This window comes from Juglans regia, chromosome 6 (genome assembly GCF_001411555.2).
Source record: "Juglans regia cultivar Chandler chromosome 6, Walnut 2.0, whole genome shotgun sequence".
Classification (NCBI taxonomy): Eukaryota; Viridiplantae; Streptophyta; class Magnoliopsida; order Fagales; family Juglandaceae; genus Juglans; species Juglans regia.
In genome coordinates, this window is record NC_049906.1 from 17,845,977 (window position 1) to 17,870,601 (window position 24,625).

The 24,625-nt window shown below is 36.0% G+C and overlaps 1 protein-coding gene across 1 annotated transcript in view; it reads right to left on the minus strand.

The window, feature by feature from the left end:
* Positions 1 to 23,253, minus strand: part of LOC109010545 (myosin-15) — a 37,361-nt gene extending 14,108 nt beyond the window's left edge. The window contains exons 1-20 of the mRNA XM_018991414.2: positions 23,184 to 23,253; positions 22,871 to 22,999; positions 22,630 to 22,776; positions 20,281 to 20,426; positions 20,002 to 20,158; positions 19,630 to 19,688; positions 15,616 to 15,772; positions 15,272 to 15,421; positions 14,322 to 14,458; positions 13,652 to 13,798; positions 13,450 to 13,551; positions 10,524 to 10,581; positions 10,306 to 10,407; positions 10,008 to 10,045; positions 9,789 to 9,915; positions 9,524 to 9,697; positions 8,993 to 9,124; positions 1,320 to 1,429; positions 1,065 to 1,125; positions 787 to 964 (exon numbers count right to left, since the gene is read on the minus strand). Coding sequence (XP_018846959.1) covers positions 787 to 964; positions 1,065 to 1,125; positions 1,320 to 1,429; positions 8,993 to 9,124; positions 9,524 to 9,697; positions 9,789 to 9,915; positions 10,008 to 10,045; positions 10,306 to 10,407; positions 10,524 to 10,581; positions 13,450 to 13,551; positions 13,652 to 13,798; positions 14,322 to 14,458; positions 15,272 to 15,421; positions 15,616 to 15,772; positions 19,630 to 19,688; positions 20,002 to 20,158; positions 20,281 to 20,426; positions 22,630 to 22,776; positions 22,871 to 22,999; positions 23,184 to 23,189 — 2,317 coding nt within the window. The 5' untranslated portion in view covers positions 23,190 to 23,253. The remainder of the gene's footprint in view (positions 1 to 786; positions 965 to 1,064; positions 1,126 to 1,319; positions 1,430 to 8,992; positions 9,125 to 9,523; positions 9,698 to 9,788; positions 9,916 to 10,007; positions 10,046 to 10,305; positions 10,408 to 10,523; positions 10,582 to 13,449; positions 13,552 to 13,651; positions 13,799 to 14,321; positions 14,459 to 15,271; positions 15,422 to 15,615; positions 15,773 to 19,629; positions 19,689 to 20,001; positions 20,159 to 20,280; positions 20,427 to 22,629; positions 22,777 to 22,870; positions 23,000 to 23,183) is intronic.
* Between the last annotated feature and the right edge of the window lie 1,372 nt (positions 23,254 to 24,625).

Genomic DNA, 24,625 nt, shown 5'->3' on the forward strand with positions numbered 1-24,625 from the left:
GATAAATTCAATTTAGACACCACACATAAAATCAAGAACCCACAAATTATGTGCAGCGAAAGAGCCTTTTATAAGTGTGATAAAATCAACTCAACTCTTTTATGCCTTAATCTGACGATAAAATAAATCACTATTATATGATGACTACCATTTCGTCACCAAAACTACAACCAGTTTCATGGGGCCCAACAGCCATGTGAAACCCACAGCAGGCAGCAAAGCGCAAAATGGACGTGAAAGTAAGACCATCATTACTGCAAGAACATAAAATAGAACAAAACAAAAACCAATATTTAGGTAGTGATGACTATAAGATGGCCATGGTGAAGTTGCTTGTGCTGTAAAGCAACAGAACTATGCATTTTAAGGAACAGATGATGCTGGCAGAGTGCAAATTAGTGACACAAGTAATGGTCATTTGGTAGTAAAGGTGGCATTGGAGGTGTGGAGATAGATGTGATGCAAACAGTAACCAAAACACTGCCAATAACAAGTATGTTGCGTGTGACCAAATCATGAAGATGTGACACAAGCCTTGGTGATATCGATAATGGGCAATCAAAACACCATATTTGACATGCTCATCATCGGCTCCACTTTCAACCTCAATCCACATAATGACGAAGTCCATGTTAACAAGGTTTTCCTTTCCTTCTATCTATGGATGGGAAAAGGATGGGTAGGGATTTTCCAGGTAGAAAAGCAACCAATAACGAACCTAAAATTCAACGAAAGAAAGATGTTAAATCAGATAAAGAAGGTCCAACTAAAGCAAGTATACAGAACCTCTACAGTATGCTTGGAGAGCAGATGCAGCAGCTCGAGTTGAAATAAAATCTCTGCGAGATATATACGTTTGGAATCGACGCTGAATCCGTTTTGCAGCATTTTCCAAAATCTCAGCCCGCCGGGAGTCTAGAATGCCAATTTGACCAGCTCTAAGAAACACTTTTGTCCTGCCCAACTGCAAAAGAAAAAAAGAGATTTGGATACATTTAAACTAGTGCGCACGTGTATTGCAAGAATATTTTGAGAACGGGTTCACTATTAAATTTTAATCATACCTGAAAATTCTCAAGCTTCAACTTTCTTAGAACATTCTCCGTCACAGCTTTTTCTTCATAACTGTAAACACATAGGGAATGTTTCTGAAAGGAAGTTCAGGAAGAGAGAGAGAGAGATGCGAGAATGGACATAAAGATAACCACATGATCTCTACAAAAGGGGAATATATAAGCAAATAGAAATGTACAGAGAATCTTTGGAATACAAATGAGAACTAAGGTGGAGTACTACAAAAGAGACATTATTAAACCCACCTTCCATCCATCAGCTCAGGAGCTAATAAACCAAAACGATCTATAAACTCCGAATAGGTCCTTCGAGTAGGATAACCAGCCAAACTTATCCGGACAGCCTCTAAAACACCCTGCACCAGCGCAAGCCATCATCAACAATTAGAGTTGTAATTGCCCAGTTGATAAGAACTACATTAATAATAGCTGTCATCTTATCCTCTAAGCTACAAGCCCTACCCCTTCCCCACCGGATGTATTCTAGAGAGGACCCTAAATTTAATTGTGTTGTGTAATCAAATCTCTCTTTTTATTCCAATTTGATCCGAGTTGAGCTGAGAATTGAATATTTTAGCTATGTTAATTCAATTTTGTCTTGAACACAAGCCAAGCTCAAGCTTACTAACGAACTAAATTTTACGTTCAAAATCAATTTATTTATTCTTCGAACATGTTCAACATAGTTATAAAGTTACTTATTTATTATTTTCTTGAGTGAAATCAATTTCATTATGAAAATCTTATGCATTTTTATAAATTTGTAATGATAATTAGTTATTTGTATACAAATCCTATGACTGAACTTCAACAACAAAAATAATATTTGTATACAAACATTTTTATACATTCAATACATACATGCACACATAATTATGTATGAACTCTTCCATTAACTTTATTTGATGGTATTTGTTTCTATACCAATGATGAGAAATCACTTAAACTTTCTTTAGTTGGGGAGAATGACCTCTTCAATAACTTTTATAGACCTTTTGGTGGGCATAAGTTCAGAAAAACACATTATGAATGTCAATGGACAGCTTTGCTGTCCATACTTGTTTCCATATTTGTTTCCTTGATATACTCTTCAGAATAATAAGCTTAATATTTGACAGATTGTATAGGAATAGAATTAGCATATATATAGTTCTTTCCATGTATAGAATCATTTGTACAGTTTATATAATAAAGAGAAACCACAAGGCCAACTATTCGGCCATTCACACAATATTTTGACATGATATCAAGAGCTGGTTGCTAGGGTTCTTCTCTCGCTTAAATATTTTTTTGTTTTCTCGGTGCCGACGTGAAAGCTTCCTTGTTTTTCGGTCTTCTCCTTTTGGGTTGGTGTTGTCAGCTCCCTCTGTTTCTAGTTTGAGCAGTTTCGGCACCTTCTGGATTGAGCATTCTTAAACACAAGTCTCTCCTGTGTTTCGGTGAGGTCTGTGCTGTTTCTTGGTGAACCCAACGTGAAAATCTCAGTTTTTTGGAACCTTCTCTGACTTTCAGCACGTCTGGTTTGCTCGGGTCTAGTTTCTCTGTTGTCGCAGCAGAGATTTGTGGGATTTTTTTGGTTTTTTCTGTTGTCGCAACAGCCTCTAGTGGGTTTTTCGGCTTGGTCTGGGTGTAGCAACCCTCACGTGGGATTTTTTTTCTCGGATTGGTCATTATCTTTTGTGGCTTTCGGCTTCATTGTTGATTTGTTTTTGGTGACTTTCGAAACTTCTAGTTTATTTTTTTATCTCGGTTGATTTCCGTTGTTGTTTTTGTTTTGCTTTGTTTTGGATTCATTTATTTGTGATAGACTCTGCACTTGTATGTGTCAAGTTTATGGGCACAAACTACTTTATTTGGGCATTTCAGTTTGAATTTTTCTTCACGGGAAAAAATCTTTGGGGTCATATTAATGGCACAGATGTCGCCCAAACATCTGATACTGAAAAATCCAAAGATCTCAAGGCTTCTCCTTCATGGGCTGTACTTGATGCTCGGATTATGTCTTGGCTTCTTGGTTCGGTGGAACCACATATTGTTACCAACTTACGGGCTCATCGCTCTGCACAATCCATGTGGAATTACTTGAAGAAGGTTTATCATCATGCTAATGATGCTCGTCGCTTGCAGTTAGAACATCTGATTGCCATGTTTCAACATGGTAGTCTTTCCATCCAAGACTACTACTCGGCATTTCTGACTCTTTGGCATAAATATACTAATTTGGTTACAACGGATGTTCTTGTTGCCGTTCTTTCGACTATTCAGACTCTTCACGAGACTAGCCAGCATGATCAGATTCTTATGAAACTTCCTCAGGTGCTTCTTCTGATTTTGCACCTCCTGCAGCAAATTACTGCACACCAAAAATAGTGCAACAAATGCTAATTTTGGCATTATCTACAATGGGATTTCAAGGTAAAAATTCTCCTAAACTCTTATATGTAGATTCGGGTGCTTCTAATCACATGACGAATACTCCCACAGCTTTGTCATGTTCAACCCTATGCTGGTCAATCTGCCAATGGCAGTTCTTTGCCAATAGCTGCTATCGGAGATGCCTTTTCTACATTTATTGATGTGTTTCTTGCTCCTCAGCTTTCCACGAATCTTATTTCTATTGGTCAATTAGTTGATAACAATTGTGCTGTTAATTTTTCTGGTGATGGTTGTGTTGTGCAAGACCAGGTCACGGAGGAGCTGATCACAAAGGGACCTAAAGTGGGGCGCTTGTTTCCACTATTTTTATCTGTTCCAACACTTTTTCCAGTTTCTTCTATTAAGTCTTTTGCTTGTAATAATGTTCCTGATCTGAGTATGGTGTGGCATCGTTGTTTAGGCCATCCCAATACTCAGATCTTATCTCATATATTGCACTCTGGTTTTCTTGATAATAAAGAACGTTCTTCTTCTTTATCTCGAGTGTGATTCTTGTAAACTTGGTAAAAGTAAAACTTTTCCATTTCCTTTGCATGCTAGTAAAGTTTCTCACTGCTTTGATCTTATCCATAGTGATGTTTGGGAACCTTCTCCGGTTAGTTCACATGAGAAATTTAAATACTATGTGACTTTCATTGATAATCATAGCAGATTCACTTGAGTTTATTTTCTTCGCTCTAAATTTGAGGTTTTTCGTACTTTTATTGAGTTTTTAGCGTATGTCGACAATCAATTTTCTGCGACTATTAAAACATTACGCACAGATTCTGGTGGTGAATCTCTGTCTACTGAGTTTCAGGCATTCTTGGCTTCTAGAGGTATTATCCATCAACGTTCATGTCCAACGACTCCTCAACAAAATGGAGTAGCCGAACGCAAAAATCGTCATCTTCTTGATGTGGTACGTACTCTCTTGCTAGAATCATCTGTTCCATCAATATTCTAGGTCGAGGCTCTGAAAACTGGTACTCACTTGATTAATCGTTTACCTTCCCAAGTCTTTCACATGGAGTCTCCCTATTTTCACTTGTTTGCTAAGCAACCTAGTTACGATAATCTATGTATCTTTAGTTGTGTATGTTTTGTTCAACATAAATTATCTGCTCAATCTGTTAGATGTGCATTCTTGGGATATAATGTGTCAAAAATGATTTATTTGCTATGATCCTACATTACATCGCACACGCATTTCTAGAAATATTATTTTCTTTGAAAATCAACATTTCTTTCATGTGTCCTCTGTGCCCTCCTCTTCTATTGTGGTCCTCCCCTCCTTTGAGCAGTAGTTCTCAGATCTTCATCAAGTCAATTCTTGCTTTAAACCAAGTATGGTGTACACGAGATGCTCCCGCCCACAGTCTCTTCCGGTAGCTCACCCGATATCTGATCCTAACATGCACCAGAATCAATCAATTGCAGCACCTCCAGAGCCTTTGGTACGTCGCTCTTCTCTAGTGTCTTTACCCCCGGATAGGTATGGGTTCTCTTCTGGAAATTCTATTTCAACTCTTACTGTTGCATTGTCCAATTTTGATATTCCCACATGCTACTCACATATTGTCAAGCATGACTGTTGGCGACAAGCTATGCAGCAAGAGATTGCCGCTCTAGAGGCCAATCACACCTTGGACATTAAGGGCTCGTTTGTTTTCAGAGATGAGATGAGATAAGATTAAAATTAAAAAGTTGAATAAATTATTGCTAAAATATATTTTTTAATGTTATTTTTATTTTGAGATTTGAAAAAATTAAATTGTTTATTTTATTTTATATTGAAAGTTGGGAAAGTTATAATAATTATATGAGATTAAATGAGATGTTTTCTGAAAACAAACGAGGCCTAAGCCTTGTCCTTCCACTATAGTTCCCCTAGGTTGCAAATGGGTTAACTCAGTCAAAATTCGCTCTGATAGAAGTTTGGATCGTTATAAAGCTCGGCTTGTTGCCCTTAAGAAAAATCAAAAATATGGTGTCAATTATGAAGAGACCTTTGCTCCTATGGCTAAGATGACCACTGTTCGTACAATCCTAGCTCTTGCTGCTTCCAATGATTGGCCACTTCATCAGATGGATGTCAAGAATGTTTTTCTTCATGGAGACCTTAAAGAGTGTATTTACATGAAGCCACCCCCGGGATTGGTTTCCTCTCCAACCTCCAATGTGTGTAAACTTCGTCGCTATCTTTATTGTCTCAAACAAGCTCCAAGGGCCTGGTTTGATAGATTTCGAACCACTTTATTACAATTTTTCTTCAAGCAGAGCAAGTATGACACTTCATTGTTTCTTCGGAAATCAGCCATGGGTATTGTTGTCCTTTTGGTTTATGTTGATGATATTGTGATCACTGGTTCCGATTCTGCTTTCCTTGTCTAGCTCAAGACTCGTCTCTCAGAATCCTTTCATATGAAAGATCTTGGGTCTCTCACGTATTTTCTTGGTCTTGAGATGCATCATAGTACCTCTGGTATTTCACTCAATCAACATAAATATGCTAGTGATTTGGTGGCTACAGCTGGACTACAGGAAGCTGCCTCTGTCGATACTCCCATGGAATTAAATGTCAAGCTACGCAAAGAGGAGGGTGACTTACTTGCTAATCCCAGTTTATGTCGGAAGTTGGTGGATAGCCTTGTCCATCTTACTATCACTAGACCAGATATTTCTTTTGCTGTACAGCAAGTCAGCCAGTTTCTTCAGACTCCTCATCATCTTCTTTTGGCTGCTGTCCGTAGTATCATACACTATGTTCAAGGCACTTCTGCCCGTGGCTTATTCTTTCTTGCAGGCAATTCTCCTCATCTTGCTGCATATAGCGATGCTGATTGAGCTGGTTGTGATGATACACGTCGCTCCATCACTGGTTGGTGTGTGTTCTTAGGTGATGCATTGATCTCCTGGAAGAGTAAGAAGCAAGACAGAGTTTCAAAGTCATCTACAAAATCTGAATAACGAGCAATGTCCCTGGCTAGTTCCGAAATTATTTGGCTTCGAAGTTTGCTTGCTAAGTTAGACTTCTCTAAGACCGATCCTACACCTTTACACGCCGATAATACAAGTGGTATTCAGATCACGGCCAATCCTGTCTATCATGAGTGCACAAAGCATATTGCAGTAAGCTGTCACTCTATCCGTGAAGCCTTTGAAACTCATGTTATCACTCTTCCACACATTTCCACTGAACTACAAATTGCTGATGTCTTCACCAAGCCTCTCACTCGTCATCGACATTGCTTCCTAAGTAGCAAATTAATGCTGGTTGATCAACCCGTATCAATTTGAGGGGGGCTGTCAATGGACAGCTTTGCTGTTCATATTTGTTTCCATACTTGTTTCCATATTTGTTTCCTTGATTTACTCTTCAAAATAATTAGCTTAATATTTGACAAATTGTATAGGAATAGAATTAGCATATACATAGTTCTTTCCATGTATAGAATCAAGGCCAACTATTCGGCCACTCACAATATTTTGACAATGAAAACCAAAAGACAAATGAAACTTACTAATGCAATTAGATATAATATTAATCATTGAATATCACAAGCTCTAATTACATATTGGATTTCGGGAGATAAATGACAAGAAGATATTGGAACATCAATTTGGAAGAGATGATGGAAGCAGGAGTTTATTTTGGTCATGGTACTAATAAATGGAATCCTAGAATGGCACCTTATATCTCTTCAAAGCATAAAGGTATTCATATTATAAATCTTATTAGAACCGCTCATTTTTTATCAGAAGCTTGTAATTTAGTTTTTGATGCAACAAGTAGGGGAAAACAATTCTTAATTGTTGGTACCAAAAATAAAGGAGCTGATCAGTGGCACAGGCTGCAATAAGGGCTCGTTGTCATTATGTTAATAAAAGATGGCTCAGTGGTATGTTGACGAATTGGTATACTACAGAAACGACACAAGTTTAGGGACTAGAGAACGGAACAAAAAATAGAGTTAATAGCATATAATGGGAGTAAATGAATTGGTTAAAGAGGAAGAAAACTCTCTTGAGCAGAACCATATAATCCTCTTTTTAATTGTGCATAGAATTGAAGGATCTTTCTCCAGTAAATCAAATAAACTTAACCAACAATAAATGGTTACAAAACTTTAGACTTTCAAATTTGTTTGAAGTTTAATTATTAAATTTATGAGAGAACTGTGATCAAGAGCAAAGCTCCTACTTTGAAAATTATATATGTTATAGGCACTAATAATGTTCTCATTGTAAAGTTAAAAACAACATTATAAAATGACGAATATAAAGTTATACGAGCTTATATGAGTCGAGCCAAATTTATCAGTTCAACAAATTTCCTAAACAAGATTAAATTTTCCTTCAACTTAAACGAACCAAACTCAGGTTGAATTTATACGAGTCGAACCTGACCTGTTCATGAACAACTTAGTTCATTTACAGCCCTGGCATCAATGACAATGTAATTGGAAAATATAATTTCAAACTTATTCAAGCTAATGAGGTATTTCACAAAGAACAAATTGCTACAATATTGAATAAATTATTAAAACCACTTTTTTCTATCAATCTAAACTTTTGAAACAAATAATAATATAACATGGTATCAAAACGAATGATTATGAGTTCCCTAACCCAATCTGCTTTTTAATTAAAGTTAAAAAAAAGTCATGTGATCTCCCCATCTATTGAGGGGATAGAGGATTGTAAGAATAATGATTAATTGATTAAAATTCTTTCCTAGTAATTTAAGCTTTTAGATGAGTAGTAATTAAACACAAACATTTACTAAATAAATCTTACAAAACTAAACACAAAGCATAAAAAATTGTTGTCCAATACAAGTAAGCCACAACACTGATGTACATTGAAGACAAGGACAAGGTCAGACCGGCACTAGGTAATCATACTACTCTCTTCATATTGGGAGAAAATGCTAAACTATTGATAGATAACAAACGTTACTAAAACAAAGATGAGAATCTTGCCAAATTCATATTTCAACTCAAGCATATTCGCTTTCTTGACAAAGTTTAAGCATGCTAGTTTTTCGGTGATGAGTCTAAATTTTTAAAGGTAAGATAAAGGTGTATTAATTGAAAAAAGGGGACAACCCCAGTACATGGATTTTAAGTTGGCACTCTTTACCAGTCATGTAACTAACTCAAGTACAACGATAACTCTTCATTTACCAGGAAAACACCAATTTTCTATTTACTATTAAAATTTAAATGGAAAATAACTGTAACAATAATGGCCACTACAATGGAGGATAAGCAGAGGTAAGCGTAAAAAAATAAGTAATGACCACTACATGCATAGCTCATGTACACAGAACGTATACAGGAGAAAAAAGTAAGAAATGTAACTGAACGATACAAAATGTGGAACCACACAATATGACTGCCATGCAAAATGCACAAACAAATGACTACATGGATGCTTATATGCAGTTAATCAATGCATACAATTTCAGTAAAAGCAGATAGAAGTTTGGTGTTACTAACCCCACAACGTAATTGGTGTAAGATACTCAGATTCTCAAATTTTTGAGGCCGATTCAAGGAGTTTGGCTTCACACAACGAATGTAGTGAGGCTCTGTTTGGTTGAGGGTTTCCATGAGTGCCTGGAGTTGTTGCTAGAAAGACAAAAGGATGGAAAATAAATCCATTCAATCAACAAAAGATTGGCCATGTAGATTGAAGATAGACGCGGTCGAAATGCAGTATTATTTCCTTCTTTTGGAACAAAAAATATAGACAGAAATAAGCATCATACCTCGGCCTTGTAGTCATCACAGAAACAAAATCCAACAAGGTTTTTCTTTTTTCTTTTTTTTTTTTTTTTTTTTGTTAGTATAATGGATCTAGGCACCCTTGCAACCTAAAAGGCTAAAACTACGAAGTAAACATAAAGCCAAAAAATCTCCACTGTCTACTGCATTCTCGTACTGTTATCTAATCAAAATCATATGCAGACAGTAAAGGTTAAACACTTTTTTAGTATAAAGGTTAAACATAGATACAATGTAGAATACCTTAAATCTGGAGGCCACAGAGGAAAATTTATATGAGGATCTTGATGATTCCTCTGGCAGTGAAGGGAAAAGACCAGCAACAAAGGGGCATTTGGAAGAAGACAATAGATTGCAATGTTCCGCCACAACATAATCACGGTTTTTATCTAAAAAGGTATCGGTGTGATAGGTAACCTATAGGGGAAAAAAACTGAGTGAGTGAATCTTTGTTAAGATTCTCTATATCACAAGACTAATTGTAGAAGTACCGTGACATATGACATGCCTTTCCAGCATAATGTGAAATGGTAAAATCTGTTTCGGAAAATTTTGCCTTTTCCAACCTTAGATGGGCCCGAAAATTCTGAAATAACTTGGTCGAAAATGTTCCATGAGTTGATTTTGGGAACATGCTGCAAAAATGAAAAAATCAGGATAAGCTTTAAGTGCAAATATACTATTTATAAAGCAACACGCACCAATTTATATAGAAATCAAACTGTACCAAGCTTCATCCAAGAGAGCAATCATCCCAATAGGTTTCTGCAAATGTGTATAAAATAGCATAAGGCCTATGAGTAACTGAAATTGAAGCCATATCAAAGGAAAAAAGAGAGAACAATCAAAAAAATATATTAATATGCAACACCAAACATTTTAAATCAGCATCAAATGCAAGCTTGCCTCTGTCCCCTATACATAGACCTTATATAAATACCTGCAAGATACTAAAAGTAAACAGGAAAACCGAACAAGAAACAACAAAAGAATATATCAATATTTCGGGGGGAATGAGCAAGAACCTTCTCGATCAAATCTAAAACATCTTGGTTGTCTATAAATTCAATGTAGCTCCAATTAATTTCTTCTTTGCTATATTCCTCCTGCTCCATTTTGAATACATGCTAGACAATGGGAAAAAAATAAGTTAACAAAGCATCATCTTGGAAATACTGGCTCCCAACGGACCAGTTGTATGTGTAGGTACATCTATTAAGCACTTCACAGAACATCACTACACCTCATTGAAATGTTGCTGAAGCTTTTCGTTGGCAAAATTAATGCAAAATTGCTCAAAACTGAGGGAAGAAGTGTTAATTAATCAGCAAAAGGGACTTATCAAAAAAAAAGAAATTAATCAGCAAAAGGGAGGATACAACAACAAGATTTAATCCAATGCAAAAGAAGATTAAAAATGATAAAGTGAACTGAACAAGTCCAACCAGAAATTGAATAATCGGCAACCCAAGTGCAAATACCAACCAAATCAAGCACACATAAAATAAGTATAGCAAAAGTATGTAAAATTGGCCATTCTGTTTAAACTAAACAAACAACAGATATTCATGCTTTGGAAAAAATGTCATAAAACCCTGCAACTATATTGAATACACTAGCAAACAAACTATATTCAACAGTACTAGCAAACAACACAGAAGAATTGGATTGAATAATATCATCCACCTCTAGAAAACAAATACAGAGGCTGGATATCTCTTTTGGATTTGGATCCCCTGGAGTTCTTACCCAAACTATGGGCACAGAGTAGGAGAGTGACAGACACATAAGGTGGGTCCTACAATGTTTATTGAGAATTTAATGTTACCCGAGAAATTCACTCAAGCAGCCATAAGTGTTGTGGAACCCACTTTATGTGTCTCTCTCTCTCTCTCCTACTCTAGCCCTATTGTTTGAACTCTAGGGGATCCAAATCTCTCTCTTCCTATAATTCTCCAGACTGAATGGAGGAGTAGGTGAATGAGATCCCACATTGCCTAGATGAAGCTTGGACTTTCCTCGAATCATTACAAATGGTATCAGTGCCAAGTTCCCGCACCAAAAGTGTGGGAGTTCAGCCATGCCACCTACAAGAAAATGGCTTGACAAGTATGTCTACAATTTATGGAAGCGACACTGTAATATCCGGAATAGAATATAGGATATGAAAAGGATCTCACGACCTGGGAGGGAGAAATTCTTATCCTTTAAAATAATTCCAAAAGGCACTAATTGTAACATTTGACTAAAGCTTATAGAGTATAAGCCAAGATCTGATAGAATCCTTGGGTCATTACACTTTAGCATCAAATTCAAGCCGCATGCCTATAACCTCTAAAAGGCATCTCTGTAGCAAATCTTTCTTTTATTTCATTTAGGTAATGCAATGGTAATTCTAGGAAAATATTCAAATCCTTTGTGAAGTTTTCTCCAGATATTCGACAAAACTATGAGCTGGAAAATGATATCAAAATCAGAAGCTTGAGACTATGCTGTGGGAAGTTTCATGCCCCAAAAAATTACAACTGCTGCTCCTGCTCAAGCAAGACAACAGGGCAGCAGCCAAAACGCATTTATATTACCTTTCAATCTCTCTTTTAGACCAACCAAAAATCCCAAGCATCATCACTGGAAAGACAAAAGGCCAAAGCTCTCAAGCTTCCGATTACAACAGAAAACCCACCAAGTCAACATTTATCTTTCAATGCAGCACTAGTCAAGAAAGGTCTTAGAAACATTTTGCAGTTAACTTTTTAGAGCCTCCATAAATGTAGTTTCCACGAGCCATAAAGGGGTAGTATAGTTGCATATTAAAGAACTCCAAATAATCATCCATACAACAGTTATAGAGATGTCCTCCAATCCCCTTTTGCCAGGCAGTTTTTTTATATAGATCTTTCATAACTGTGTTTCTTGTATATCTTTGTCAAGCCACAGTAAACCTTCATGAACTTTGAACCAACACAAAATCTATATCTATTTCATTCCCTGTGATTTATTAACTGACTGGGCCACCTCACTATCAGTCTTAAAAAAATATAGCACAATATTTTCTTCCACCTCTTCTAACCTATAAGAAATGGGGTAGGGGATTATGGGGACTAAAAATTGGAAGAAAATCATGGCCAATGATAGAAGTTAGAGGGCATGTTTGGATTATTAAATAAAATCCTGTTTTCTAAATTTAGAAGGAAAAAAACATTTTCCATCCAAACATGTTTAGACATGAAAAAAATGATCTCACAAAAGAATTCATCTCTTCTATAGCCCTTGTTTGTCAACAAAAACACATCTCGCAAAAATCTTCTTCCCAGCCGTACTTATCAAAAAAAAATTCTTCCCAGCCATTCTCTACAAACCCGCCACTTTAACAAATACCCTACTCTAAAAAATTATCTATTTGAACATATTTTAAATTGTTCTCACCACTATCACAAGCACCACAAGAAAAAGTCTCAAACCAAGGGTTGGTAGCACTTCTCTTAGCTTCAATTCCAAGCGCAGGAGGGTGGCTGGAAGAGATGAAAATGAGATGAGGAACTAGAAAGCATTGATGGGACTTCACCCAAGACATCAGAAGCCCAACACTGCCACAAGGTCTACATCCCTTGAAGCCAATGACAGCAGTGACCGTGATGTAGACGAAGAACATGTGGAAATGAATAGGCAATGAGGGCTCGGCACCAGAACAACACCGAGTTCAGTAAAATTCGAAGTGGTACCGGCAGTGGGTCAACATAGTCCTTGCTATGGTGGTATTTGCCCAGGTCCAAGAAGTATGAATACTTATCTGGCTTGCATTGTTGATCACTCTACTTTGCTAATTTTTCATTTAAAAAATTATAAGGGAAATAAAAATATAGTCTAATGAGTGTGCAAATAAGACTATGGCCCAAAAATAGGACTAGTAAAAAATATAAAGGGGCAGAAAAATGGCTGCCAATGCACGCAACTATACAGTTTACATAGAACATCCTAGAGACAATATCACTGAAAGCTAATACTAGAAGCTGTTACCAGACCTCCTCCTACATGGTCGAGAATAATCAAGAGACCAAGTCAATCAAATCACATACCGGCATTCAATAATAAATTAAGATGCACCCCAACAAAGCCTTTGTTGTTATAGGAAAACAAGTCAAACAAAGCTCAAATATGTTAATAATTACCTGTTATCCTTAAAGCATTCAAACCCATAGATGTCCAATACTCCAATTTGCACTCGGGAATTCAGGTCTTGCCCAACAGACCTGTTGATCTTATCCACAAGCCTGAAAGGAATATCAAAATTAGTAATAGATTCCATGTCCAAAAAACCATTTGCATAAATTACAGAAATGGTTCTTGATTGTGCGGTGAATAGAAGCATACCAATCAAACAGCCGAGAATAAACAGTTTTTGCCAATGCATCCCGACTAGCAACAGCAGAATTACAGTCGAGAGCTTTAACAATACTTCCTTCACGAGTTTGAATTGAACGAGTACAAAGTGTAGCTAGCAAGAGGTTCACATCACACCTGATTCAAGAGGTTCACTTATCAACGAGACCAAAAGCATCTATCGAACTCCAGGGTTATTACATTGCAAGAAAGAATCACTCTAGTCCCCAACTTAGCGTGCTCCTATGGTTCACAACCTAAAATGGTGACCAACACTTATGTGTGTTCCACATAATGACCAAATTATCCATTTGTTACTCCAAAATCCTGTGTCACTCAAAGGGTTTTAACATACAATTACAGAACAATATCCATATTTCTAGCTCATAAAACCGCGATCCCAATAATTGAGGCCAGTCACTTATCAATAAAACCAACTCATTCTCTCTAAACCTCTCCATCTTTTCACTTGGATATCATTCCTATCTTCTGCCTCTGAAACCGTCCCTCAACAAATAAGAAAAAGAGATCTGTAAAAGCTCCAAAGGATTTAAAAATTCCAATTAATACTAAAAGTCATATCCTGGAACTGTATTTAACAACTCAGTCTGAACACTGATTCAAGCAAAAAACATTTCCCATTCTCTTGAAAATCACCAACCTGAAAAGGTTAGCTGCCATCTGCATATGAAAGCTAGATTTCTGATCCTTTATGACGGAAGAATCGTGCTCCTTTCCAGGAGAAAACTCAATGTTCCCTAAGTGGAGAATTGCAGCCAAGGTGCGAAATATAGCTTCCTAATAATGGAGAGTAAAGGATAAGAATTAAGAAAATAAACAAACAATATATTTTCAGTGAAATATATGATATGAAGATTGATCAGAATAGGGAGGATAATCTGCTGTGGGTGCAAGCTAATAACTCTAGATTTTCAGTGAAATCTTTTTACAAGGTGTTAACTAATCAGGGAGCTAAAGACTATCAATGGAAATGTATTTGGAGGGCAAAGGTGCCTAGCAAGGTTGCTTTCTTTTGTTGGCTGGTGTCTCTTGGGAAAATATTAACCACAGATAATTTGAGGATGAGAGGTTTATTGGCGGTTCATTGGGGTTATGTGTAAGAAGGATAGTGAATCTGTTAACCATATTTTTCTTCATTATGACAATGTGGAATGAGATTTTTGCAAGGGTAGTTATTGCTTGGGTGATGCCTATGCATGTGGTGGATTTCTTGGTTTGCTGGCAAGAACTAGTGGGGAAGTAGAGGCAGTGCAGCAGGGTGGAGGATGATCCCCTTGTGTTTATTTTGGTGCCTATGGTTGGAGAGGAATGGGAGGTGTTTAGAAGATTGTGAATGTTCTATGGGGGAACTCAGGGAGTTTATCTTTAGCACTTGAAGTTTTTGTAAGGGATGGGAACATCTGTAATGTTTTGCTTTAGTTGTGTTTTGTTTTAGCTTGTATTTAGGTGTACTCACTTGTATACATCCTGTGTACTAGGGCTATGCCTATTTACTTGGAATAAAATTCTCTTATTGACTATAAAAAAAAACCTCAAAGGGAAAAATGATTATGCAATTATAAGAACCATGCTACATATAGTTTTTCAAACCTGATCTTCATAACTTATACCAACAATGTCCATAGCCCGCCTGGTCTTCATGTATTCCTCTAAGCTGTTCACGCCATCTAGCTCAAAGGTCTTGCTTTGATTTAAGTAGTGAAAGTGGCTTGGATGATCTAACTTATACTTCTCTGCATCCTAGAATTAAAGATACATCTCAAGACAATGTCCATGACTTGGAAAAATCCAAGTAGAATAAGATTAGACCATCAAAAACACAACTCAAAAAAGGCATAAGCAAAACCATGCACACTTTAAGATAATATTAACATATACAAAAGTACAGTATGGGCATGTAGAGAAGGGGAGAGAGAGAGAGAGAGAGGGATCACCCTTCCAGATGCACACAGCTGATAGAAGCAGTGATAATTCCTTTCAGGATCTGTGATCTGAACAACACGGGACCGTTCCAAAAGGTAAGTTCTGATCGCAGCACCCGATATTCTACCACTTGCATCAAACTGGATTTCAACAAACTTGCCAAAGCGACTGCCATGGAAAAGAATCAAAATGAAGTAAAAAATAATTATTATAGGTGAAGGATAAATAATGGTAGACAACATAAATGGATAGAAGGATATAATAATACCATATCGAATGAAATATTATCCATGGATAACATGATTGATTCAATATATTTCACAATTTTTGCTCAATCATTTGAAGGGCCTGTTTGGAAACACAATTGTTCTCAGATATTCTCAAGTTATTTCACTATTATTCACTACTTTTTCACTAATATTCACAAACTATTTTTTTTTTACAAGTAAAATTTTATTGATAGTAAAAGGCATAGCCCAAGTACACAGAGAGTATACATCGAATATGCCTAATTACAACTAAAAAATAATGAGAGATACAAGCATCATGAAAATTATCCCCATTACAATCAATGGCCAAAGCCCAAGAGAGTAAAGTATTGAAAAAGAATCTCTTCAGCTCATAGAATGAACGCTCCATATCTTCAAAGCACCTCTTGTCTCTCTCCCTCCACAAACACCACATAATACAATGAGTAAATCATTCACCACACAACAGCAATGTGGACATTTCCCCTCAATACCTGTCCAGCGCTTAAAAATGTCCATAACTCTTCCAGGCATAAGCCATGCCACTCCAGTCCGATTAAATACCTCATTCCATAAACACCAGGCCACTTCACAATGTAACAATGATCTACTGATTCCATCTTTCTTGCACAAAAAGCACCAATCTAACACAATAAGACCACATTTCCTCAAATTATCCAAAGTGAGAATTTTCCCAAGAGATGCAGTCCATATAAAGAAATCAATATTCAGAGGTACCTTGCAATACCAAATTGCCTTCCAAGGATAACCATGGTCATTAGAAGATCCAAAGAGGGCCTTGTAGAAGGAACGCACCTAGAATTTTAAATTTCCACCTGGAATCCAAACCATCCTATCCTCCGACACATTACCAAACTACATAGCAACATGTAAAAAAAAAAACAAACAAATCTAACTCCCAATCATGAGCAGCTCTCAAAAAACTAACATTCCAATGGATAGAACCATTGGAAAGCACAAATAGATCAGCCACAACCACCTCTATCACTAGAAATCTGGTAAAGCATAGGAAAAACCTCCTTGAGAGCCCTTTCACTACACCAAACATCATGCCAAAAATAAACATCATGACCTCTTCCAATTGCAAATCCAAAAAACTTAGGCAACATTTGGTTGCAAAAATCAACTAAGCTCAGTCTAATTTTAAGCTGAGTCTAACATCCAAACAACCAACTCTCAAATTAATAAACTCATCTTAACTCAAAAACTCTTTATGCGTGGAACACACAATTTTTTTCAACTTAACACATCTTTATACGTGGAACCCACAACCTTTTTCAACTTTCCATAAAAAGCATTAAACTCATCTTAACATCCAAACATACTTTAAACTCAGTTTAGATAGGCCCCACATAACTCCCTCCACTACTCAACTCACTACTATTCATAAAGAACAAAGCTCAGCTCAACATTCAAACGCAGACTTAAAAAAGAGCAAAAAGGATCAGACAAAGAGCAAAAAGGATCAGAACTCTCCTCACAAAACCCCATACCACTCTTTGCCCAAACTACATGGCCTTGGACAGAACAATCAGCCACCATCACATCTTCCAAAGGGATACCCACAAAAAGGGGCCTAGTGATAAACATGGGAAGAGCACTAACTGAAGAATGCATAGAGAACAATGGGCCAACAGGGGGATAAGCATCACTGACACACTTAGATCCAAGAGACCCCAAAGGCACAATAGCTGTTTCCTCTGACCTCGCATCCATGATCCCCAAATTTAAAGGAGCAACTCCTCTTTGCAACATCGAACCACCCTCACTCATCGATGGCATCCAAGGATCTATAAACAAAACAGATCTCGCTTAAATGAGGGCAACCCGTAACTCCTTGTCAAGAAACTATATCCCCGATAGCAAAACCGGCATGGGGACTACCGACGAATGATCGGATGTAACCGTCAGAGAATTTTGGGTCAGACCCAGAGGCAGTGGGCCACCCGTCGAAGAGCTGGGCCCTTCTAATACCCGGAGGCCTATATCGGCCCTAGGAGGGTTGATAGTGCCTTTGACACGCCACACGGGCCTGGATAAACTATTTCACTAATATTCACAAATATTTTGAGATATTTATAGTATCCAAACGAGCCCTTAGTCTACCTAATCTAAGACTTTTTTAGTAAGTACTCTCGCTATACTTAGATTCTGAAATTATGAAAAAAGCATTATCCAAGTAGAAAAGCAAGTATACATTGTATACAACTAATTGGAGAAATCAAAAGAAAATGCTAAAAGCTAAAGCTAGAGAAACATCAATGGGTAACCATCAAAAACTCTAGCGTCTTAAAGAATAAATCATTGAGATCCTCTAATGTTCTTGTGCTATCTTCACACATCTAATCATTCCTTTCTTGCCAAAGGCACCTATTAGGCATATCAAAATCATTCTCCATAATCGCCTGTTGTGATCACTCCCAAATTGACCTTTGTTTTTTTGAATTACCTGAGGTGCACTTATCTAAGCATCACCCAGGTTTGCCATAAAGTGCTACCTACCTTAAAATGAAGTAAGAGTTGATCCGAAGTTTCCCCCACCACATGCAAAACCATTTAATTACCACAACACATCTCTTACATAGGTTTTCAAAAGGAATTACTTTTTTTTATTGGCATCGGGTGTCCGGAACAGCATCCCGATTAATCCCGAGGGTGCACAAGCTCTCGGCAATGAGTTTCTCGTAACTGCACCTCAAGTAATTCAAGGAGAAAATTCTCCAATCCAATGGCCCCTAGAGATTGTTTGCACCCAAGGGAATTTAAACCTTAGACCTCGGGGGAGCATACCCCCAAGCCCAAGGCCTTTACCAAGGTTCTCAAAAGGATTTACTTTTTTTATAAGTGATTCTCAAAAGGATTTACTAATGTGTAATATATCCGGAAAAGCCCTTTTAAAGGCTAACCTCTGCACCCGATATCAAATAAAAGATTATCTTGATCCATCACCTACCTCATATCTAGTATGCTATGAAAACTCCCCCCAAGCTCCTTCGGATATTTTCATGGCCCAACCCCATAGGGCCCATTCACCTCATTAGAGCTCTATCCACCCCCATGCACTATTATATTTCATATAGATCATTGCTCTCCATTGACTCTTTCATTAGCACCCCGTCAGACACTTTTTCATTAATTTCCTGAAACTCAACCCATCCTCGGAGATTGGGGAACACAATTGGGGCCAATTCACTAGATAAAATTCCAGCTCCTCCTCACCAACCCATGAAAAATCTCTTTGAAACTTCTTAATGCAATTTGCAATACCTCCAGGGGAAGGGAAATAGAGACATGAAGTAGGTGGGTAGGTTTGAGAGGGTGCTCTTTATCAAAGTTATTCTACCCCCTTAGAAAAATACATCATCCAGCCAATTAACATTCCTCAACAAGAATAGTTATAAAAATTTACGACTTGACATAAAGGAAAATAGAAATGACATTTTTTTTTTTTTTGATAAGTAGGAAAATTGAAATGAAATACTAACATATAAAGCATTTTATCACAATGCAACATTTTGGATGCATGCAAATCAATAAAGAAATCACTAATTAATAAGATTCTTTTCTCATCTTCAAACGGAATATGATTAAATAGTGAATATCAAGCTCATTTCTTAGTTTGTTCGAGATGGAATGGGGAAACACCATATGATGGCAAGCAATTTAGAGCTGCTCCAACTCAAAAAAAAAAGCAATTTAGAGCTGCAACTTAGTGAAAAATGAGTAACAATGGAGGGGAAAAGGAATAAAAACCACCTTGAATTGTCATTTCTCACAGTCCTCGCATTCCCAAATGCCTCCAAGAGTGGATTTGACTGAATCATGCAGAAAGTGGAATCAAGACATGTTGAAATCAAAAAGTGCAGAATACCAAAATTTCAAAATTGTTAGAGAAAAAAGTGGCCAGTCGCTTGTCACAAGCAAACAGGACCCACTCCAGGTTCAAGAAAAATTGGGCCATTCTATAAAGAGTTCCTAGCAACCTAGCCATAACTTCTTAGCTATCAATTTTTATATGCAGTGACCAAAAGTACTCTACCAACCAACAAATAAATGAATTTATGCTAACACAAATTGTAAACAAGCGGCTATGCTTGCTAATTCATTTGACACAAGAATAAATCTTACTTCAAGAACTTGCTGCTCGACTGTTCGGTCATCTCCAGCAGCACGGCCACCGACATAAGTAAGATATTGCATAATCAATTTCGTAGTCTCAGTCTTTCCAGCCCCACTCTCTCCACTAACCAGTATAGATTGACTTTTATTGTCATACATCATTGCTCTACAACATATAACCAACAAAGCATAAAAAAAAAAACAGCAAAATCTATCAGAGATCACCACTCAGTTTATACAACATTAGAAGTAACAAACCTATACTGATCAAAAAAAAAAGTAACAAACCTATATGATGCATCAGCCACAGCAAAAACATGAGGGCTTAGCTCTCCAAATGGAGCCCCTTTATACTGCTCCATCATATGAACATTGTACAAGTGGGGCAACTTTGTGAACGGGTTCACAGCAATCAGAATGCTCCCTGTGTACGTCTATCAAAAAACCAAAAATAATTCACATCTCAGTTCAAAAAACTAAACTTCCACTTATTCATATGAAGTAACAGCATGTGTAACTGCAAGAAGATAGTCTCTCATAAATCAATCAATTTGAAAAACTAAAAATTATATTGAGATATATCAGGCTGCAGACTAGAGGCATCAGATGAGTGCTGTTAACCTTTTTTTAGAGGGGATGATGTGCAGAATCCCCTTGTGTTTATGTTTTATAAAAATGGTATTTTCTTGATGATTGTACCATCACATAATTGATGAAATGATATTTCTCACTTTACCCAAAACAAAATCCAGTAAAACAGCTGTAAGAATTAAATTGTGGTTTAAAAAGATGATCTACTAAATCTGGACTCTGAAGTATTATATTTTTTTTTTGAGTACTATGAAGCATGGGCGGAACTAGGATTTGGTGCGTGGGGGGGAAGTGTGTTGTACATAGGGGTGAACAATAACCAACATTTTAGGTAGCAAAGTATGTCACCGACATTTAACATTAACCATATAAGGTAGCTATCTAGGGACAAACTAAATTATTAAAGCCGCCAATCTGAACCTCTCACTTAAGCTCCATTGAATTCAAGTGAACGATAAAATAATTAAGATAGAAATAGCCATGGATTTGTTGAAACAAATGATAAAAATTAGCTATGTGGTTATATCTTTGCCTTCGCTCCTAATTGTTAATTCCATGGTAGTATATATGTACTTACTAACAAAACTAATCCAAATTAACAAGTTAGCTAGTAGAAGACATGAAAATAAAAGTGTAAATAAATAGTAAAAATGAGAATGTAAATTTACCAAATAGCTTATAAAAAGAAACGCCTCTTATGAGATGTGAAAACAATGAGAATGTGAGATTTTATTAATGTCAAAAATTAGGTGTAAGTATGAAAAAATTGTTGAAAAACTAAAAAAAACCTAGACAACTAAGTACTAAGTCTGATTAAAAAAAAAGTACTATGTGAAATTTTTGATTTTCTTTTTTTTTTTTTTGGGGGGGGGGGGGAATTATCTTTTTTTTTTAGGTCCACCCCTGCTCTGAAGTATTATAAATTTTTTTATGAGTGCTCTGAAGTATTATAATTAAACTTGAAAGATATTCAGTCTTCAATATTATTTTATTTCTCTAGTCATTTACCAATCAGGAAGGACAAAATGCCATGCCTGACAACCAGAATAGGCACTTCCATTATGTTAGCCATTAATAAGAAGTGTCAGCCCTGGCAATCATATCAGCATTCACATCTCATTCCTAAAATTTCACCAAACCTGTAACTATCAAATCCAGTTTTTCTATTTTAGCAAACCACTATTCAAATACATCATACATCCCATTCCCTAAATCTTTCCGCACTCCATCTAATTATTTTTATATTTATTCTTTTTATCGAATGTTTAAATAAAATACATAAAAATTCATATTTGGGATTGCTACAATGGCTCTTCAGAGTCACTGTAGCAATCCTAAAACTTTTCCCTAAAAAATAGAATGTGATGTGAAGTTGTTTAAGACATTTTTGTCAACATTTAGCTAAAAAACAATTTTTGGAGACCGGATGCTAATAATCTAACTACTTAAGATGACTAAATTGAGAGAGCAAGACATTATTAGCTAATACATGCATATCTATGCACAACAGAATTTTGACAAGGAAAAGGGCTTCCTTCTACACATGGCTGTCTGTAAGCCAAAAATTAAAATACAAGAACACCAACTTGGCATGCCAAATCAGAATTTACTAGATCTCACGACTAAAGAATTTTGCTATTTAAAAAGTACTCAAAGAAATGAAGGACTGGTAAACGTCGTTATAACCAACAATAGAGATTAATAGGCAAGAGTAGAAGACGTTACAGCATTAATCACATCCATAACTCAAAATAGAAATGGCAAAATGCCGATCTGCCATGTCAGAAACCAACTCAGACTTCAGACCCTGATTTTGACTATATATTAATCCAATCTACTTGAAAATTTCGCCCTTTTCTGTCACTTTAACTCGAAGAACTTGAATTCGAGCATTTATCAGCATCTATTTAACCACTACGTACAAATTGCATTAAAGGCGCAATGACCAACAAATCCACAATTAACTAGACTTGGCCATTAAAGTAACCAAGCCCCCCATCTTTCAACTAGCATTAACACCCCATTATTGAGACTGTTACGACTCACATATATGTCATTAAGTGAATATCTCCTCTGGAGATTGTAAAGCACCCCAGGCTCATTCAAATAGGTCAACTTGGTCATGTCGTCCACTCCACCATGGTCCTCCTCATCCGCATCCCTCGGAAATAACTTCTCCGGAGAAGCCAAGACCTACAGAGACCCTTCAAGAAAGTAAGTCCAAAAACCACACGAATTTCACAATACCGTTAGAAAATACATCCTCCGAGAAAAACAAAGTTTCCACCTTCTTTCCCGAAGCGGTTAGGACTCGAACTTGTTTGCCAACAAATTCTATAGCTTCAGCGGCCACCCAGGCCAAATCTCTGTCCTCGACCCAAACCTTGGAGCCCTTACGGAGGCTCATCTTTGGTTCCTGAGAAAGAAAGCAGGCAGCTTGAAGAAGAGCCAAAAATACCCCCCCTTCCCGACACCCACCAGAATTTTGTCGGTTCTGGAGGAAACCTCCGAGAGAGAGCAAATAGAAAAGGAGATAGTAGAGTTTGAAATTGAAAGTTGAAACCCTAGGAAACGAGAGAGAGAGAGAGAGAGAGACTTACGGGCATGTCTTTTAGGTGAAATTTTGGGTTCCCGCCCTAACAGGTGTGTAATACTAGGCGTCAAAATGGCGAAACTTCAGAGTATTTATATGCTATTAGGACACGTCGCCCCTCCGGTACGGAATTTATATTCTCATGTGTATTTCTCCCCAGTACAGCCACACGATTCGTTGTTTCCTTATTTGCTCACTGTTTGGTTATCGAGAAAGTTTAAAAAATTAGAAACAAATGGAAATGGCAGTTTACACCTTCAATAATCTATTATACCGTCATATTTTGCTATTTTACTCCCTCATCGTTAATATATTTAATTTTTTTATATTTTTTTATTTATTAATTAAGAAAGTAACTATTAATATATTGATATTTTTTTATATTTTTTATAAATATTAAAAAATAAAAATATTTTAGCCACAAATTGATTATATAAAATAAACCTACAAACTGATGTAACTTAATGTGGAACGTCAAATCGTAAAATTACTTTTATTATAAAGTAGATTTAATAAATTCCATGAAACCAGATCATTTTGTAGGTTTATTTTACGTAATATTTTTGTATATGTAACAATTTTCAAAAAAAAATTAAAAAAATAAATTTTACCTAGGACACGCCGAGCGGTTACTACTTTGCGGCACCCTAGCAGCATTCTGGTTCCGTTTGGATTCAAAAATGAGTTGAAATGATTTTAGATGAGTTAAATAAAATATTGTTAGAATATTATTTTTAATATTATTATTATTTTAAAATTTTAAAAAATTGAATTATTTATTATATTTTGTATAAAAAAATAAAAAAATTATAATGATAAAATGAGATAAGTTGAAGTAAATTTTAAATCCATACAAGGCCTACCTTTAGTTCTCGTGCATTTTTTCATTTCAACGATTATTTCTAGATTGAAGATTCAAGTTTTTTAAAAGTATTGATTTAATATATAAATTTACAATTTTAATAATTGAAGTGTAAATTAAAAAAAAAATTGTGGCAATTGTGGAGTACAAAGTCTATTTATTTTCCAATTATTTTTTTTAATATTATTATTTGAATTATTTAAGAGTATAAATTAAAAAGTAATGTTAAATATAGTTTTATAATATAGTTCTATTTTAAACTTATAAAAAACAAAGTCTCGTTCTTTTTTAAAATAAAAAAAGTTATGTCTATTATAAAAAAATTAATTTTTTTACTTAAATTTTAAACTTTTTTTTAAGAAAGTGCACAAATTTTGTATAACTAAAACTGCAAATATCATTTTTTTTAAAATTAGAATGATTAGTAGGGTTGTTTTTTGTTTTTAAATTCTTTTATTCTCAATTTACTTCTCGATATGATATATTTAAATGAAAAATCTATTTATAAGCTAATGTAGATAAAATATTTAATAAAATATTTACAATTATAAAATGTACAAATATTACATTTTCTTTAAAAAAAATAG